This window comes from Condylura cristata, unplaced genomic scaffold, assembly GCF_000260355.1.
Source record: "Condylura cristata isolate star-nosed mole 26May11 unplaced genomic scaffold, ConCri1.0 scaffold00019, whole genome shotgun sequence".
NCBI classification, from domain to species: domain Eukaryota; kingdom Metazoa; phylum Chordata; class Mammalia; order Eulipotyphla; family Talpidae; genus Condylura; species Condylura cristata.
The window spans coordinates 9,279,119-9,295,728 of record NW_004567120.1 but is presented as its reverse complement, the minus strand read 5'-3'; the positions used below and the strand labels follow the sequence as shown (position 1 = coordinate 9,295,728).

General features: G+C 42.2%; 1 protein-coding gene across 1 annotated transcript; it reads right to left on the bottom strand.

Annotated features, from left to right (window-relative positions):
- Nucleotides 1-1,190: 1,190 nt before the first annotated feature.
- On the bottom strand, nt 1,191-16,296 carry LOC101620480 (elongation factor 1-delta-like). The gene is given in 5 exon segments (XM_012727056.1): nt 1,191-1,211; nt 9,807-9,896; nt 9,952-10,041; nt 10,160-10,587; nt 16,260-16,296. Coding segments are annotated over 5 exon segments (666 nt in total).
- Nucleotides 16,297-16,610: the final 314 nt, after the last annotated feature.

The window sequence follows — 16,610 nt, the reverse complement described above, 5'->3', positions numbered from 1 at the left end:
CAGTGAAAACAAAGTAATTTTGTTAAAATTGTTTAAAAGTTGGTGGCCTAACGGAGACTCCTGGCATTGAGACTTAATTTTCACTGGCAAAGATTTTGTGCCCTCACAAAACACTGGCATATGCAATCAATGAAAACAGTTTCTGTCTCCCCTAATGCCTACATAGCAGTATCTCTCTGGATGAAGTCCCTGGGTCACCTGTATTAGAACGACCTATTAGAAAGTGGTGGAGGGCAAACTGGGGCAGGGGTAACTAAGGAATGACTTAGGGCCCAGGATATTACATTATAAGAAACTTCCATATGTGATTTTGATTCACAATAAAATTTGAGAACCAGGGTTATGTAATAGCAATTATTGAAGATAACAAAAACCACCCATATCATCTCTTCATGCATAAAGATGGGAAAAAATGGAAGAAGGATGTAAAGATGTTTATTTGCCCCAGACATGAAGAGTAAGGTTATAGCCTGCACATAAACACTGCATTTAACTGGAGTATACTATTACCAAAGAGAGGGTCAAAAAGGAAAAAAAAAAAAAAAAAAAAGAGGAAAAAAAATTCTAAGACACCCATCAATGAAAGAACAAGAAGAAGATTCATTGAAGAAAGGGATTGATTAAATAGAAAAGATGAAAGTGGCTTAAGCTTCTTGGTGCTGTGCTTCAACCCACTGTACCACCAGGGAGGGCCCAAAGCCATCACTTTTAAAAGCATCTTCAGCTAAAGGCAAAAACCCTATGGAGGTGGCAAGGAACTAGGTCTGAGAATGTCAGGGAACAGAAAACTTTCTATTCCTCAGATTTCACCTCAGAATGAATGGTTGAATATTCAAATTAATAGCATTCCAAATAATAGAATAAAATTAATTATAAAAAATTATATTATGTAGATTCAAAAGTCAGTGAGGCAAAATGGAGGTATATATCCTAAGTAAAGTAATGGGAGATGGATCTGGGGCTTCAAGGAAAAAGGAAAGGGTCATACATGACAAGAAGAATATGACCTCACAGAACAAAACCTGGCCTTTAGCTATTTGCTAGTCTGATGATGGGTTTCACTGATACAATGGTTGGAGATGACCCTAAATCTGAGTAATCTTCATTCTTCTACATAGTAAAGAATATGGTTAACAGTTTTTTGTTGATGCCCACAGGATTTCTATTGCCATTAGTTATATACATGGTAGTTAACAAATTTTGTGAAAAGCCTTTTCTGGACATCTCGAGAAAGTCAATCTGAATATTTTGAAGCGATCTATCCTTCAGCAAACTCTCAAAAATCATCAACCCTAAATAATCTTTATGCCACAAAGGCATATTTTAAGGTGACTTTCACCCCATTAGTGATGCTAATTGCTGCCCCACAAGCCCAAACTTGTCGATGACACCTGAGGATACCTGGATGTTGGAGAAATGACCAGGACTACCCTTTTCTACTTCCTGATGATTTAGCCATTAGCCTATGAGTGACTTCCAAAACCCACACACTAAAAACCTGCGATCACAGCAGAGCTGTCTGTAATTTTAGTTGATCAAACTTTTAGCCATATTTATGCAAGTGAGACAGTCTAATATAAGAAATTACAAGCCAGCGGGATGTGTTGGCCCAAGTCCTGTTTAAACAGGTAAACTAAATCACAGGCCAAAGAGCCCCGTCCAAGCATTTGGCTCACCACACAAACAGGTACCACGACAGACAAAAAGCATTGGCTCCTGGACCCTCCCTGGTGGCACAAAGGGTTAAAGCACAGCAATATGAAATTAGCCGCAACACTTCAGCGTGAGTTCGATCCCAGCCTAGGGAGTTGACCCACATGGTGCAGCAGACCTCTCCTGTCTCACCACTGCTCCCCTCAGCAGTGTACTTAGTTGATCTGTCTGTTCTGTTCCCCACTCAGTCTGTGGTGAATCCTCTCACCCCCGCCCTGTACCTCTGACTTGTACCCCAGTTCTGGATGCATAATAAATCAATCTTAAAAAGAAAAAAAATAAAAAAGAATGAGGAGAGTTGAGTTGAACTTGAATTTTAATTCCACCACTCACTAATGGCAAGTTTCTAAAAACACTGGCTCCTGACTCAGGATTTTCTCACAATTTCCTGGGAATGTAACCTGTCTATGCGTGCCTAGACACAGACTAACCCCGAAGCAGCTGCTCTGGTCCTGACCTTTCGGACCTACCCTTCAAATATCTCCTAACTCCGAGCTTGGCTAGCATCTCCTTTCCCACACTGGCTATCGCCTCTGCGTCTCTCTAATAAAATCTTGCCTGTTTCAGCTTCACCTGGTGCTCGCTTGTGAATGCTTCACCTGGAGGGCAAAGGACCCACTTTTCAGTTGGGGTCTGTAACCCACCTATAACACCTACATTTTCCCTCTTGGTCCTTTTATAGTTTTTTGATAGTTCACTTTACTGTGTGCGGTGCAATGTTGTTAAATCAGTCAAAACGTAGTGACTGGCAGAATTATTAAGTTAAGAAATGTGGCATAAGTGGCAACATTTGAAACTCAAGCTAGACTGGACTAAAAAGCAGAAATGCAGAGTAAGGGCTTAAAATATACCGCTTGATGGATGCCCTGAATCCTTGCTGGGTGTCTTCCATTTATGAGTTTTATATAAAATAGTACTGTACTTTCCAAGGAATTTCACATTACCACAGAAGATTTGCTTTCATTGTGTTTTAATGTGAGTTTAATATAGAACATATTTGACTGCCCTCTTCATCAGCTGAATAGTGTTTTCATCTGAAGTAGATAAAACAAATGATTAATGCTAAAGCTGTGAACTATTCTAATGGACCTCTGTTCCTTTTCTCTTTCCCTCAGCTTTTGCCTCCTTAACTTGGCAGTAAACTCTTACTTCTTATGGAAAAATATAGTTGATATGGCTTACTCCCACTGGGGTCATTGTGGTGGTTTTATGACATAAGGGTGGTCTAGCCTATCAGAAGTCTCCATCTCTCTGGGTCCAGTGGTTGGTCCAGGCGTTAGGCCATGATTGAAATCAGGCCAAGATACTGGTGCTGAAGTTCTAACAGAGTGGTTTCTAAGAAAATGGGAAGTTCCAGGTTCCCTGCTCCACCCAAGAGGATGGTGGAGCTGAGCTGAGAAGAGAAGGGACCTGAAGAAGAAGGAAGCAGTATGGAGAGCCAAAAGGAGACCTGAGGAAGCCACATGGAACAGAGAAACATGTGAAGAAACTTTGCTTGCTTCTAGTCCTGGACTGGTTGAAAGTGATATGGGTGAGAGAACCATGGAGAGGTTGATTACGGCAGTGTTTTTATTGATTTTGATTGTTTTCTTCCCAGCTTGTCTGGCTATTTCTGAACCTTTTCGATGGGTCCCAGCCAGAAGGTGCTTTAGTCTTGTGGCAGCTTTCAGGCCTTGCTCTGGGTCAATCCCTTTTGGGTGGACTTTTGCCCAGGAGGGGATGGGTAACTTCAGGTGTTTGACTTAGAAATTATATTGTCTTCTGTTTGTATACTCACTGTATGAAAGTTCCTTTTCACTAAAGTCTTACATGTTTTGTCTTAATGTGGAGGATGGCAGAACCTATTTAGAACAGGCAGGTTTAGGGGTTCAGAGGTACCCTTCTCTCCCTGCCCTGTAACAAAGTCACTGAACGCAGTTGTGGGTGGCTGATGGTACAAGTGCCACCTCTGGCCCTCTGTGAAGGGAAGCTGTGAGAGATTGAAAGCAAACTAGAAGTCAGAGAGAGCCAGAACCTCTGAATCCAGCTGTGCCTAGGGCTAACCAAAGCCCTTGACATCACAGGTACAAAAGGTCAACGCATTCTTCTTTTTGGTTAGTTTCATTTTCATTCAGTTTCTGATACTTGCAATAAAAATATCTCCAAATAGCACATTACCATGTTTTACTTAGGAAGGAGAAATTATCCATGAGGAATAACTTGTAATTTGTATATTTCTCAGAAATGGAAGGTAAATACATTTATGAATCGAATGATTTGGTTTGACTGAATGAATATGCTGCCCCCAAATATGCCTCTTTGGCATAAGGATTATTTTGAGCTGATTATTTTGTGCAACTGCAGACACAGGAGAAGCTCTGTAAACAGAGTAGAAGTTGCCCTTCTGTAAGAGAAATTTACATTAGAAAGGGAGCCTGCAGCTGGAAGAGAGTTACAACCAGTGATTACTTTTTCACCTGAGAGACTGATTTACATGCCTGGTCAACCTTTGTTTACCACATATTTCCTCTCCTCACTTTGTTGCAAATTGCCTTCCCCCTTTGAAAGACCTAGACCCCTATCCCTTTCTTTAACTCAGCGGTGTAGGGAAGCCTCAATTTCCTGTCTTTTGAGTCTGGTATCTTAGTGGGGCTCCAGTGCATAGAGATGTGCACACATTACAGACTCCCATGAAGGGAAAACGCCATTTCCCCTATCCTCTATTGACAAGACAATTTAGATTACAAGCCCAGTATGCCATGAACCAGACTCCCCAAACAGTGGAACAGTGACAGGGTTGTCCCCAGGAAAAAGAAAAGAAGCTGGACAGCAGACTGGAGAAGGAAAGAAGAAATACGGGAAGGCAAGGAGACCTGAGGGAGGCACACGAAGCAGAGAGACTTGGGATGAAGCTGCACTTGCTTCTTGGTCCTGGACTGTTTGAGACAGATGTGGGTGAGAGACCTGTGGGGAGGTGCACAATGGCAGCTTTGATCTTCATTTTGATTTTGCTCTTTTCCTTCTAGACTCGCCTGCCCCTTTCCTAAGGGTCCCCACCAGGAGGTGCCTAAGATTTGTGGCAGACCATTCGGCTGGGCATTTACTCATGAGGGGGAAGGGAAACTTCGCGCACTTGATTTGGAAACTTTATTCTCTGTCTTTTCTTTGTTGCACACTAATTGTGTTAAATTCTTTTCCATTAAAGATCTTATACATTAGACATTAGAGTATGTTTTGTCTTGATGCAGCAGACAGCAGAAACTATTTTGAGCTGGTGGGCTTGGGGTTCTGGTGTGCCCCTCTCCTGCCCTTTAACAGAACTACTGTAAACTAGGGCAGAACAGAGTGGCCCTGTAGACCTATTTAATAAGGCAGGCAGCTAGGCCTGGTTCTCTCGTTTTTGGCTCTGACTTGCACCTTGGTGATGTTGGAAGAAGACACTTGGAGGAGGCACATGGAAGAGAGACATGTGGAGAGACTTGGAAAAGGGAGCCATGGATGAAAGACATAGGTGAGAGAAACGGGGGGGGGGGGGGGGTTTGCAGAATCAGTTTTTGGCAAATACAATGGCAGCCATTACTTTGATTCTTTGATTTCATACTGCATTTCTCGCTCCTGTCCCAGCTCTCTGGAACACTTCACATCCCTTTATTGTGGTTCCTTGCCAGAAGGCACTTTAGGCTTGTGGCAAGCTTTTGGCCTTCAGTGGTCTTGCTTTGGGCCAAGCCTCTTTGACTGGGCATTTGCACACAAGGGGGATGGGAAATTTTAAGAGTTGCTGTTACTTAAAATAAATTCCTCCTACCACTCTTTCTCTTCTGATGTCATTTTTTGGAGTTCAGAGCCCTTGGGTTCACCCTGGGAAAGGTTTCTCAAGAGCTCCCCTTTCAGCAGCATATGGCGAGTTCCCAGGCGAATTTCTCCATGAGACAGAGACTCAGTTATATTTAAAGAGCAGGTTTATTAGGGAAAAGGACAGAGGAGCAAAGGACACTTGCATAGACACAAGCGGCCAGGGAGAGCTGCACTGAAGTGATAGGTTTGCTAAGGGAGCCCTGATGGTTGCAGGCGGGCGGCCTTAGGAGAGCAGCCTCCACTAAGGGAGGTCAGTGCAGAAAAGTCCCAGCAGGTTCAGGTCACCTGCAGGCAGGAGGCTGCTGCCCTGCAGAGGGAGAGAGTAGGTGGCAAGAAGCACCTGCATAGGCACAGGTGGGCAGAAGACTGCTGCCCCAAGCCAGTGCAGAGACTGCCCTGGTAGAGTCCTTTTCTCTTTGGGAGAGACTCACTCCTTTGTGTGGTGGCCTGTTTGCTGCTGATTTTGGATAACTATGTGGAATCTCACAATGGGCCCAAGTGCTGTATATTTACTCTCAGGTCTGTGCTTTCAATATTCCCTACAGCCGTCTGACATAGGAGTTTCTGTGACTGGGTTAATGGTCACATTAGTTCCTCTGCCCCCACTTCCTTGCATGAGTCAGGTTTTAACCTTGTGATGTCTCCTTCAGGTTTTCTACTCTTTTCCTCCATCATTCTCCTCCCTCTTTTCTTCCTCCTTCCTGTCTCTCTTCTCTGCCTCACCCCCTTCTTTCCACATTAATTCTATTGAAAATCTAAGAGTATGCTTCCTTTGCTGATGCCTGGATCCCGTTTTAGAACATGCACCCCTTCACAGTTTGGGATCCTTGGGTATTATTTAGTGGTACATTAACACATCTGTGATTAAAATCGCTTTTGATTTTCCCATGAATCTTCCATTTTATTACAAAGGGTGAGGGGCAGGATTCAACCAAGAACCTAATAGGGTAAAGGGAAAATTCTCCCCCACCACACACATATACTATATCAAAAGTAAGTTATTAAAGGGAACCTGAGAGGAGTCTTTCAAAATATAGTTTTTTTTTTTTTAATTTTGTTTTGTTTTAAGAAAAGGCATCCCAAATCAAATGGAAAGGTACAAGTGACTCACTGATTACAGGCAAGATACTGGGTTGTTTTTCATGATCTTGAATAGATAACTTTAGTGGTTTCATTGTTTTCTGGGTTCAATTTTCACCCTCCTAGGTTTAGAAATTCTGTTTAGTTGAAGCACTAAGATAGGATCTATCCCCCAGGGAAGCATTCACATTAAGCAAGCTCACAGAAACTAAAATAGGAAACCCAAATGCCAATTGATTAATGAACAATGAGGAAAAAAAACATCCATTGGACCAGAATTGTAGTATCAGCAGATAACTGCAGTCTCTCCGTTAGGGCAGAAGTTGCATCCTGATAATCTGAATTTGGTGTACAGATGCTTTTCATGGGCATGTGATACAGCGTTGAAGGATAGACCTCCCCAGTATGTGCAAATAGACATCTCCCAAAGAATACAGAACAGGCCTCCCCAAGACATGTCACTTTGGCATATATTTTGACCTCATTTCAAGTTGAGGTCAATCAGAGCCCTGCAGTCTCAAAAGAATCATTTACTTCTCCCTTAACTACTACTACAGGAATGAAAGTTGAGGGTATTACCCAAAACCAGAATTACATTTATAATTTATATAAAATACACACACACACACACATATATACATATATATATATATTTTTAAGCAGAGATAACCTATAAGAAAAACATATCTATATGGCAGGACATGCATTTAATTGCACAGCATTTAGTTTCCATAATGAATCAACCTTTCTTCACCATGAGCCCCCCAACTCTTCCCTTGAAACCCAGGCCTCTTCCCCATATACTACTCAGGATATATACCATCATTCTCCATTTACTTTAGAATCTATATCCATGTGGACACTCCATACACAAGGAATTAAATTATTCTTTTCTCTTACTAATTGATTGATGCTAATTTCATTATTCAAGTCACCCAAGAAGAACCCAAGGGTGGCAGAGATAAATTTCCTCTACACCCTTTCAGTATTTATAAAGTTTGCAAGTAGATATCAGTGTCAGAGGGTTATGGAACTTCACATAAAAAAAATTGGATACCCAACATCTCTTAAAAAATCATAATACTGGGCCCTCCCTGGTGGCACAGTAGGTTAAAGCACAGCACTAAGAAGCTAAAGCCACTTCAGCATGAGTTTGATCCCCACCTGCCCCGGAGGTGACCATATGGCGCGGCAGACCTCTTCTGACTGGCCTGCTGCTCCCCTCAGCAGCGTGCTTCATCGATCTGCCTGTTCTGCTCCCCACTCTGTGTGTGGTGAATCTCTCATCATCCCTGCACCTCTGGCTTGTATCCCAGTTCTGTATGCATAAATAAATAAATCTTTTTAAAAAATCATAATACTATTACACCTGGTTCCTCCTATTTTGGCATCAATTTCCTAGATCTGAGTAGGGCCTGAGCCCTTTGAAATGGACATGGACTGTCCACTATACTAAAGTCCCTCACAGGCCAATATTCATCATTTGTATTCCCTTCCTGGCTTACACGTGTTTGAATTTGATATATTTAGAAAGGAAAGCTACATTTGAAGTCAATAAGATCGTTCCCTAGCCACATAGGTTGGCTCAAGGGCGAGAATGTGAGTGAGGCCAATGTAATCGGAGTGAATATGAGTAATTTTGATGGGAACAATGGGACAAAGATGTTCACCTTTTTTTCTGATGCACTAAAAAAAGGGGGGGGGGGAAGCATGTCAATTTGAGTACTGATTAAAATTGTCCTGAGACTGTAAGGGAAGAAAGTCTTAAAATGACAAGCCACGTTTAAAAAAGATAGCAGAGAAACCAAAAGAAACAGGTTCCATCTACTGGGATTTGATAAAGCAGCAGGATCAAGCTTTACCTAAAGCTACTCTGAAATTCTCAGGTATACAGTTACATAGTATAATAAATAATGGTCATTAGTTAAATGTAAAGACCTGATTAAAGGGAGTGAAGGGGAGCTGAATATGCCAAAGACCAAAATACATTCTTTGACATAAAAACTATTTGGAGATAATTATTTTTGAAAGACTGCAGACACAGGAATATTTCTGAAAATAGAGATAAATTTTCAAGTTTAATTTCCCTTTTGTGATTGATCACAAAAATCTATAAAGAACTCACATGACTCAATAAACACAAAGTAAACAATCCAGTCAAAAAAGGGCAGATCAAAACAGGGAGAGAAGAGCACATGGGAATATGTGATGGTGCACAGGTGAATTGGTGGTGATAATTTTATGGGAATACACAATGATGTAAAAGATATAAATAAAATAAATAAATTCGACTAAAAACTACACAGTGAAAATGCATCATTATGCTAAAACATAAATCAAAATAAGCTCTTTTTTGAGGGAAATTTACATTTATAAAGGAAATATTTATTTATAGGGTGTCACCCTCTCTACTATTTAGATGATTAAATCTCTAGAAAATCCTATGAGTGGAGAAGGCAACCACCTAAATCTATATAACTACTTAATCTGTATAGCAACCATAGCCATGCTTATTGGGCTTTTCCATATTAATACTTCATAGCTGGTGCTACTGCCTCCAACCACCACCCAAAATCTTTTGTCTTTCAAGAACATGGTATTAGGTTATGGTGTGATAATTTTTTTTAAAGATTGACTTATTTATGCATACAGAACTAGGGTACAGGCCAGAGGTGCAGGGGCAGTGAGAGGCTTCACCAGAGACAGAGTGGGGAGCAGAACAGGCAGACTGACAAAGTACACTGCTGAGGGGAGCAGCAGGCGAGACAAGAAAGGTCTGCTGCGCCATGTGGGTCAACTTCCTGGCTGGGGATCGAACTGTACTGAAGCAGCTACAGCTAGCTTCGTAGTGCTGTGCTTTAACCCACTGTGCCACCAGAGAGAGCCCTGGTGTGGTAATTTTAGCAAGTTATTCAGTTTTCCTGGGTCTCTCCCTGTACAGGAGGTAAACATGTTATTAAACTCTGTTTTTTTCCTGTTAAATTGTCTTTTACCCTGGTGGATATCAGCCAAGAACTCAGAGGGTAGTAGGGAATTTATTTTTCCTCTACAAACCAACCTGCCATGCAAAAGTATGGCAAAGGTATTTTGGGGGTGGGGGAACCAAGGTGGAATTTCAGTCTTAAATGGTTGCAAGTTCTCATTCTTATGCCCAGCACTGGCACTTAGTATTGAAAAACAGCTATATCCACGCTCTGTGCGTGCTCCTCAGCCTTGATCATCATCTCTTCCAGTAGGCCAGTACCCACCTTGTCCTCCTTCACCACACACTAGATTGTGGGTGTCACATCCCATAGCACCGGTTTGAAGCTCCCCACCAGTCAGCCTGTCCAGATGCATGGAGCACACACAGGTCTCCAGCTGAGCCATGTTGGTCTCCTTATCCCAGGGCTTGTTGTCCAGGAGGATGGAGGACTTCCAACGGTGTAGGTTTGTCCTCATCACTACCAAACAGGCCCGTGTGGTCATTCTCTATGATCTAGCCCACCTTTTTAGAGGCTTGGGGGCCTCCACTTAGTGTAGGGAGACACACGTTAGGTCTGCAAGCTGCGGTCTGGTGGGTGGGCAAGTCCTCCAAGCCCACACAGCGGGGCCTGGTAGCCCAATGCGGGGCCTGCACCAAGCCTCACAGGCCCTGGTTTTCCACTTCTAGTCTGGCGATGTGCCTGACCAGTGGACTATGCTCTCCACCTGGCCCTCTGCTGGCCTCAAGGCCTGTGCTTCCGGCCAGGGGTTTCTGGAGGTTTTCTCAGGCTCTGGCACTATCCGAGAGGATGGTACTGGTGCCATTCTCCTGATGTGAGGAGCCTCTCACAGGCCAGTTCACCTGCTCTTAAAATTTCCTTTCTGCATACTCAAACTTGTCGAACCAGATCTCTTCATGCAGGAAGTTCATGACTATTTTCCTGATGCCAGCCAAGACCATGTTCACTAAAAAGGAGGGCTCAGAGGTGCTGGTGACTGAGGAAAGTGAGAGGGAAGTGATTATTTTTTGCCCCAGTAGAATATCTAGCAAACCACTGCTAATCACTAGCCCATGGCAAATCCCTTAGAAACCCTGAAGCAAAAACATGGAGAATTACTAATGTCAGCTATGGCACAATAAAAATGTGGGTTTGCTTACTGAGTCTCACTTTTAGACTTACCTTAAGAATATGTCTAGTTCACTTGGATTAGAATTTTTTTTTTTTGCATACTCCAAACTCTTTAACATTCAGACAGTTTCTTGCTTTGGCCATACATGGTTAGTCACATATTATTTTATAAAGATTTAACATTTGAGAACAATTGTACTTCTCCAATCTTCAAGTTTTATGTGAGATAATATATAGACTCACTCATGTACTGTGAATGAGAAGAATATTTATAAGCATATTGACATGTAATCTACTTACAATGCCAGGATATTTTTAAATCTATGAATATATCTCTCATTTAAAGAATTATCTGGCAATGCTAACAATCTTAAATATAAATAAAAATCAGGAAAAAATTAAAAGCCGATTACATAAAATGAAATTCTTGCAAAAATATACATTGCTTCAATCAGAAGAACCTCTCCAAACCTTAAAGCTGTTTATTTTATTTTGTACAGAATCCAAACACAATTTATTTCTGGGGTAATCAAAGTTAAGTAATAAGCCATATATATTGCAAGGTATTACTAAAAGTGGACACTGGGTGGAAGGGAGGAGAAGAAAGAAAGGAGGAGAAAGGGAGAAAGTAGAGGAGACTGAGAAACTCAGAAACCATCACATTATCACTGAGCCAAAGTGGCTGAAATATGAGAACCAACTCTGGAAACAACTCAGTATCATGTATAAAGTAGTTCAAATGCTTACTTCCATTTGATTAACCAGAAAGTTAAATTATGTCCAAAAGCTTTTGCGTAAGAATACATATAACTGGGCCCTAGTAGCGTAATGAGTTAAAGCACAGCACTGCGAAGCCAGCTGAGCAGCTTCAGCTCAAGTACAATCCCTGCCACGAAGGTGACCCACAGGGTGCAGCAGACCTCTTCTGTCTTGCCCACTGCTCCCCTCAGCAGTGTACTTCGTTGATCTGCCTGTTCTGCTCCCCACTCTGTTTCTGGTGAATCCTCTCACTGGCCCTGCACATCTGGCTTGCATCCCAGTTCTGCATGCATAAATAAATACATAAATAAAATCTTTTTTTTTTATTTTTTAAAACTATGTTACATATTATCAAGATATTATTCAGTGTGGTTAAACTTTAATCTTCGGGGACACAATGCTGGGAGACATAAAATAATGAACAAGGGGAAACTGATAAAGTCTCCATAGGAACCATGCATCGATCTATGTGACCAAAAAAGAGGCCATCATAATTTCTAAAGAAAGCAGAAACAGGACTTTCCTGCTGGCTCAAGGGGTTAGAGCACAGCATTATGACTCTATCCCCTGCCACTACTACACCGGTTTGATCCCGAGCCAGGGAGGTAGCACACATGGTGTGGCAGACCTCTCCTGTCTCACCCGCTGCTCCCCTCAGCAGTATATTTCAATAAATTGGCTTGTTCTGCTCCCCAGTCTGTCTCTGGTGAATCCTCTCACTGCCCCTCTCCTCTGGCCTGTACCCCAGTTCTTATGTGCATAAATAAATAGATCTTTAAAAAATAAAAAGAAAGCAGAATCAGGGCAACAGATCCAGGACACTTCCTGTGTGGAGGGTGACTGAAACCTGATGTCCTAGCAGATAATAATTGGCAGCGAATGACTCCCTGAGCCATGCAAAAGCCATGAAGACAAAGTATAAGGAAGAGTCCCAAGGCCCTTCAGACACAGATGAACTTTTCTGTCCCAACCGGTGCTCCTCCGCTACAGTGGATTTAATATGTCTGCCTTTCTGCCCTCCACTCTGTCAGCGGGGCAGCCTCTCACCACTGTGAACTCCAACAAGGTAATCTATAAGGGTGATTCTCTTTTCTGCCCCATCTAATGCAAGGTAGAGCAGAGCAGCAAGGGGAAGCTAAAGAGGAAAGAAGACTTGGAGAGACTTGGAGGAGGTATGTGAAACAGAGAGACATGTGAAGAAGAAGCTGTGCTCACTTCTCGGTTCTGACTTAGGGGACATGGAAGGAGACACCTGAAAGAAACAGATGTGGGAGAGAGCTCCATGGGGAGGCTGACAATGGCAGCCTTCATCTTGATGTGTTTCTTGATTTACTCATTTCATCCCAGCCTTGCCTGGCCCCTTCTGCCCCTTTCCTTTGGGTCCTCACCACAGGGCACCTTAGACTTTGAGCAGGCTTTTGGGCCTCCCTGGGCCTGCTTTGGGCCAGCCCTGTCTGGTTGCGCATTTACCCACAAGGGGATGAGTAACTTTGGGTGTTTCATTGGAAATTATTTTAACTGTATTCTTTCTGTTCTATCGCACACTAATTGTATTAAAGTTGCTTTCCATTGAAGGTCTTTCTTAATTAAAGTATGTTCTGTCTGTATGTGGCAGATGGCAGAACCTATCCAGAATCAGCAGGATTCTCACCCTGCCCTGTAACAAATAGACTTTTTTAAAGAATTATCTCTGCTTTCCTGCTTTTGGTTTTTGTCCCAAGTTCTTAAGCCATTTGCAGCAACAAGGATGGAACTGGAAAGGTTGATGCTAAGTGAAATAAGTCAGAAAGAAAAAGGTAAATGCCAGCTGGTGTCATTAATATTCATTGGGCCCACCCCGGTGCCCCAACAGATTAGGAGGCAGCACTGCAGGCTAGCCACAGCCTCTTCAACGCAAATTTGATCCCCAGCCCTGGAGGTGATCTACATGGCATGGCAGACCTCTCCTGACTCGCCCGCTGCTCCCCTCAGCAGTGTACTTTGTCAGTCTGCCTGTTCTGCTCCCCACTCGGTCTCTGGTGATTCTTCTCACTGTACCTGCACCTCTGGCTTGTACCCCAGTTCTGCATGGATAAATAAATATTATATATATATATATATATATATATATATACACAGAGAGAGAGAGAGAGAATATAGAAAAACTAAACTATGGGGCAAATTAAAAAATCAAGCTTAAAAACTAACCCCTGAATTCAGTCTATAGAATTGAAGCATCCAGAGGCGTTCAGGGGTGAGGGAGGGGTAAGAACAATGAGGGAAGGAAGTACAATGGACTATGATGATGGACTCTATATGGGTGATTAGGTGGTGGGTGCCTATGGTAGAAATAACTGATGACTTTAATTTAAAAAAAAAAAGCCATCACCCTTAAAAAGAAAACAGTTTATCATAATTACCCTTTAATATATATGTAATGGTCTTTTAGTTAAGGTACAAGCAAATATGGATAAAGTTTAAAGCTTTCACATGTACTTTAAAGTCAAAGACTGTGGACTAAATGCCATCAAGTAATAACGTACATTTTATTACATGCAAATAAATAAATAAAAATAACAGCTCCCAAAAGTTTTCTCCAACCAAACATTAAAGAACATCTTATATATCTATAGCTATCTATCTATATATCACTTTGCTGCTTACAATAGAATTTCAGGAAATTAAAAAATCAAGCTTAATTACAGAATTTCAGGAAATTCAGAATACTATTAAAATAAAATCAAAGATTATCTAAATTAAAGATTCCCCAAAAATGTTAGATTACTTTGATAGAAACTTTATTTATGGCTATAACCCTAAATCTAGGTAATCTTTATTTTTTTAAGCTAATGACACCAGTTTTTCTTGAAGTCCATGGGGCCTCAAATGACCTCAGCTCCACATGTGAAGGTGACACTTATTGGAAAAAACTTGCTCTGGACATTTTGGGGAAACACAACTTTCAATCTCTAGGATCAGGATGTTGTTAGCAGGCAAAATGAGAGGTGCCCTCCCTGGTGGCACCGGGTTAAAGTCTCCAGGGCTATTGGCAGCCACTGCAACATGAATTCAATCCCAGCCAGGGAGCTGACCCACATAACACAGCAGACCTCCCCGGTCCCACCCGCAGACTTCTACTATCTCCCCGCTGTTCCCCTCAGCAGTGTATTTCAGTAGATCTCCCTGTTCTGCTCCCCACTGTGTCTCTGGGGAATCTGCTCATACCCCCACCACCCCTCCCCCGCCCCCACACCTCTTGCCTACACCTCAGCTCTTATATGCATAAGTAAATAAAAATAAATCTTTAACAACAACAATAAAAAATGAGGTCCCCAGGAGCCCCAAACTTTGTACCTTCTGAACAGTTTCTGTTTTCTGCCACATAAAGAGAAAACATACTTTTTGCGCTTAAGACATTCAATAGAAAAGGATAATAGAATTGCTGTACAATAGAGAGAAGAGAAGAAAGGCTTATAATTGCCCAATGCAGCACCCAAAGTTCCCCATGCTTTTGTGGGTGTATGCACAGCCAAACAGACCAGGCCCAAAGCAGGGCTGCTGAAGACCAAAAGCCCACCACCAGTCTAATATACCTTCTGTTGGGACCCACAGGAAAGGGACCGAAGGGGCCAGGCAAGTCTGGAGGGAAAATAAAATCCAAACCCAAGTCAAGATAAAGGCTTCTGTTGTCAGTCTTCCCACCAGTCTCTCACCCACAGCTCTATCTCTGTCAAGTTTCACCTTTTACATCCCCTAAGTTCCTGGTACAAGTCCAAGGCCAAGAAGCAAGCATGACTTTTCCACATGTCTGTTTCACGTCTCCTCCAAGTCTTGTCCTCAGTCTTCTTCTTGCAGTTTTCTCTCCTAAGACCTTTTAAGCTTCCCCAGCCACTCAGCTCCACACTTTATTGGGGGTAAGGGGATTTGGCAGGGCACATGAAACCTCCTCCTTTCAGATTACACTGTTACAGTTACACCTGGGAACTGAAAGCCTACTCCATGCACTGTTTTAAAATTTTTAAATCAGAAAAGCACATGACATTTGTTTGAAAGGAAATATACATACATCAGTTTGCCACATATTAGACATATTTTGCCCAGCAATGCAACCTGAACTTTCAAGGTTCTGATAATTTTCAAGAAAGGTCAGGAGTAGAACCAAGTTATGTTGGTCTGAGATTTGGAAAGCCCAATTTTAGAGAAAAAACATGAAATTTTAAATACAAAATGCAAAGCAATCGAAAGTAAGTACAGTTAAATAACCTACTTTTGTAAATTCTACAAAAACAGAAGACTGAGCTGGCTATGGTCCCGTCTAGGCTGCTTTGGGAATTTGATTAACATTATGGTAATGTCACCTCTGATGAAGATAATCCTTTATATATCCAGAAAGTAAGTAAAAATAGATAAAAATTCACTCTACAGAATTATTTATTATTAAGTATGTACATCCAGACTTAACCAAACTATAAGGATTGAGCACAAAGTCCCTTAGACACTCTGGTTTTTCCAACACTTCTAAGACCAAATGTAAGGAGTTAGGACCTAACTACAAAGTTAGAGGACACAGTAACCAAAACTTCCCTCACTTCTGACACCCACTACCAGTTTGAGAGGGCTCCCAAAGGTCTCCCCAAGTGGGAGATACATTGCCAAGACTCACAGAAATGCCTAAAAGCTATACCACTCATAGCTATGGTGTTTTACAGGAAAAGGGCACAAAACCAGAGAAAGAGATGTATAGGGCAGCCTGAGGGAGGGCTCTGATTGATACCTGGTGGCAGGGGGCCCTAAACTCACCAACACCCGACTGCCCAAATACTTTACTAAAGTCCATCTGGGTTCTTCACGCATTCACACAATTGCAAGACTGCCCAGGCTCAGGAAACAACAAACACAAGATATACAAAAAATTTTGAGGCCAGTGATGGCTGTTTACTTTACCTAAAGTCATGTCCAGCATTGTCCTTCACAAAGACTGTTATGATGACGTCTTCCCGCCACTGAGGATGTGCAGCTCCTCTCTGAACAATAGGCCACATGTCTAAGATGGCTTCTGCCTGCCTCTACCAACAGAGCACACGGCAGACTCCAGGCCAGGTTCCAACTCACGAAGACAACAGAAGACACGACAGGAGACGCTCCCTGAAC